The sequence below is a fragment of the Leuciscus leuciscus genome (assembly GCF_965113295.1).
Source record: "Leuciscus leuciscus genome assembly, chromosome: 18".
Classification (NCBI taxonomy): Eukaryota; Metazoa; Chordata; class Actinopteri; order Cypriniformes; family Leuciscidae; genus Leuciscus; species Leuciscus leuciscus.
The window spans coordinates 15,386,984-15,388,665 of record NC_138742.1 but is presented as its reverse complement, the minus strand read 5'-3'; the positions used below and the strand labels follow the sequence as shown (position 1 = coordinate 15,388,665).

The window sequence follows — 1,682 nt, the reverse complement described above, 5'->3', positions numbered from 1 at the left end:
TTTCGCTTTCAGTGTCTTAATTCACAGTAAACCTTGTCACTGTGTAGGAAAGTTATATGTAATGGATTATCATTATACTAACCAAATAAATAAATATGTGGACATACATTTTAGTTGAAATTATACTTTTAAAAAATAATAAAGAAAAATAGTAAGCTAAAATAAGGGGCAATTCATATAGAATTCACATTCCACAGCGCTGCTTTCCCATCGTTTTTCTACGTAAATGTGCTACAATAATTACGACATGAGTCTAACTACATTTTAGATGGACGTAATAAAAAGGCAGAGCCTCGCTTTTTCTTTTTTTCTTTTTATACAAGTTTTCCTTGAATGCCATGAAAGTAGCATCGGTTTTCAGCTATGCGGATACAAAGTTGCCATCGACAACAGAGAAAATACAGAAATATGAGACCCCGGAAAGCCCCGATTGACCAATTAAGATCCTCTTAATGATAACATTACAACATTTTTGTCATACCAAAGTCAAGAATCACACAAGCATTAAAATGCAAAATTATTTGTATTGATAGTTTATACAGTGAAAGCTCTCAGTCCCTTCCTTCCCAAAGTATTCATATAGTCCTTGTTTTCCTATGCAGTTCAGATTATACAACAGAAAATGTAAAACCTGACACAAATATTTTTCACTAAGCTGATAAACTCCAAACCTGAGTTATATGAATCGTCTTTTGGTAAATGCCCTCTGGTGTTAGAACAAAGCAACGACAAAATTGAAAAAGGTTTTGCATAGCATTTCATCATCAGACCCAGTCACATCTAATAATAACTATAATATTAATAGTCATTTAATGATGTAACCCAAAGGTTTGTATAATGCATAGACTATACAATATACATAAGATAAGCACCATACATAAGATCATATTCTGGTTTAATGTTTTGGATTTATACATTGTTACCACTGTAAAATAAAAAAGCTGAGGTACTAAATTAATTTGATTCACATAGCACCTTTCATACATTGTACAGCTTAACATGTTTAACATATGTAAAAACATTATGGTAATATTCTGTGCTTGTACTGAGAATAGCATAAAGTATAGTGGTTTATACTAAGTAAATATGAAATAAGACTAATATTTAATGTTTTGGCTACAGATATTACAAAACCTGAGGAAAAAATGTCCATGTAGATGAAAATCATTTGGTCAACCAGTATGCTTACAGTGGTTAATGAAATATACAGACACATGTAACATTTTTGATCAATGGCACGTCTTAAGTTAAATCTTTGATGGAGGGTTGTATTTATGGTCTTTATTATTTTTGTGTAGCCTAAATATTAAATTGAGAAATATGTACGAGTTCTCCAGGTTTCAAGGAATCAGGACCCACATTCACTTGTGAAAAGGCAAATACCCTTAAAGGCTCTGTTCGCTGCATACTTGTTTACAACAGTGCTGCGCTCAAAACCTGGTGCTTTTCACCATGTCATAGGCCTTATAGAGTTGATTAAGAAGCTCCTTTTTCTCATTTTCAGGAAGGAAGCAGGACTTAGCTGCATTTATATTCTGTGGGAAGGGAAGCAGACAGTGTAATTAAAATCATTTTCTCCATGATATTTGTATCTTGGACTCCATTAGAGAGTGTTTTTGGCAAATTGTATCTCACCAGTCTCTTGAATTCTTCTTCAGTGAAGCCCATGTATTCCTGCACCA

The 1,682-nt window shown here is 33.0% G+C and overlaps 1 protein-coding gene across 1 annotated transcript in view; it reads right to left on the bottom strand.

Annotated features, from left to right (window-relative positions):
• Window positions 1-504: 504 nt before the first annotated feature.
• Window positions 505-1,682, bottom strand: part of ada (adenosine deaminase) — a 24,084-nt gene continuing 22,906 nt past the window's right edge. Inside the window, exons 10-11 of the mRNA XM_082144315.1 lie at window positions 1,636-1,682; window positions 505-1,535 (exon numbers count right to left, since the gene is read on the bottom strand). The exon at window positions 1,636-1,682 is cut by the window's right edge and continues 83 nt beyond it. Coding sequence (XP_082000441.1) covers window positions 1,431-1,535; window positions 1,636-1,682 — 152 coding nt within the window. The 3' untranslated portion in view covers window positions 505-1,430. The remainder of the gene's footprint in view (window positions 1,536-1,635) is intronic.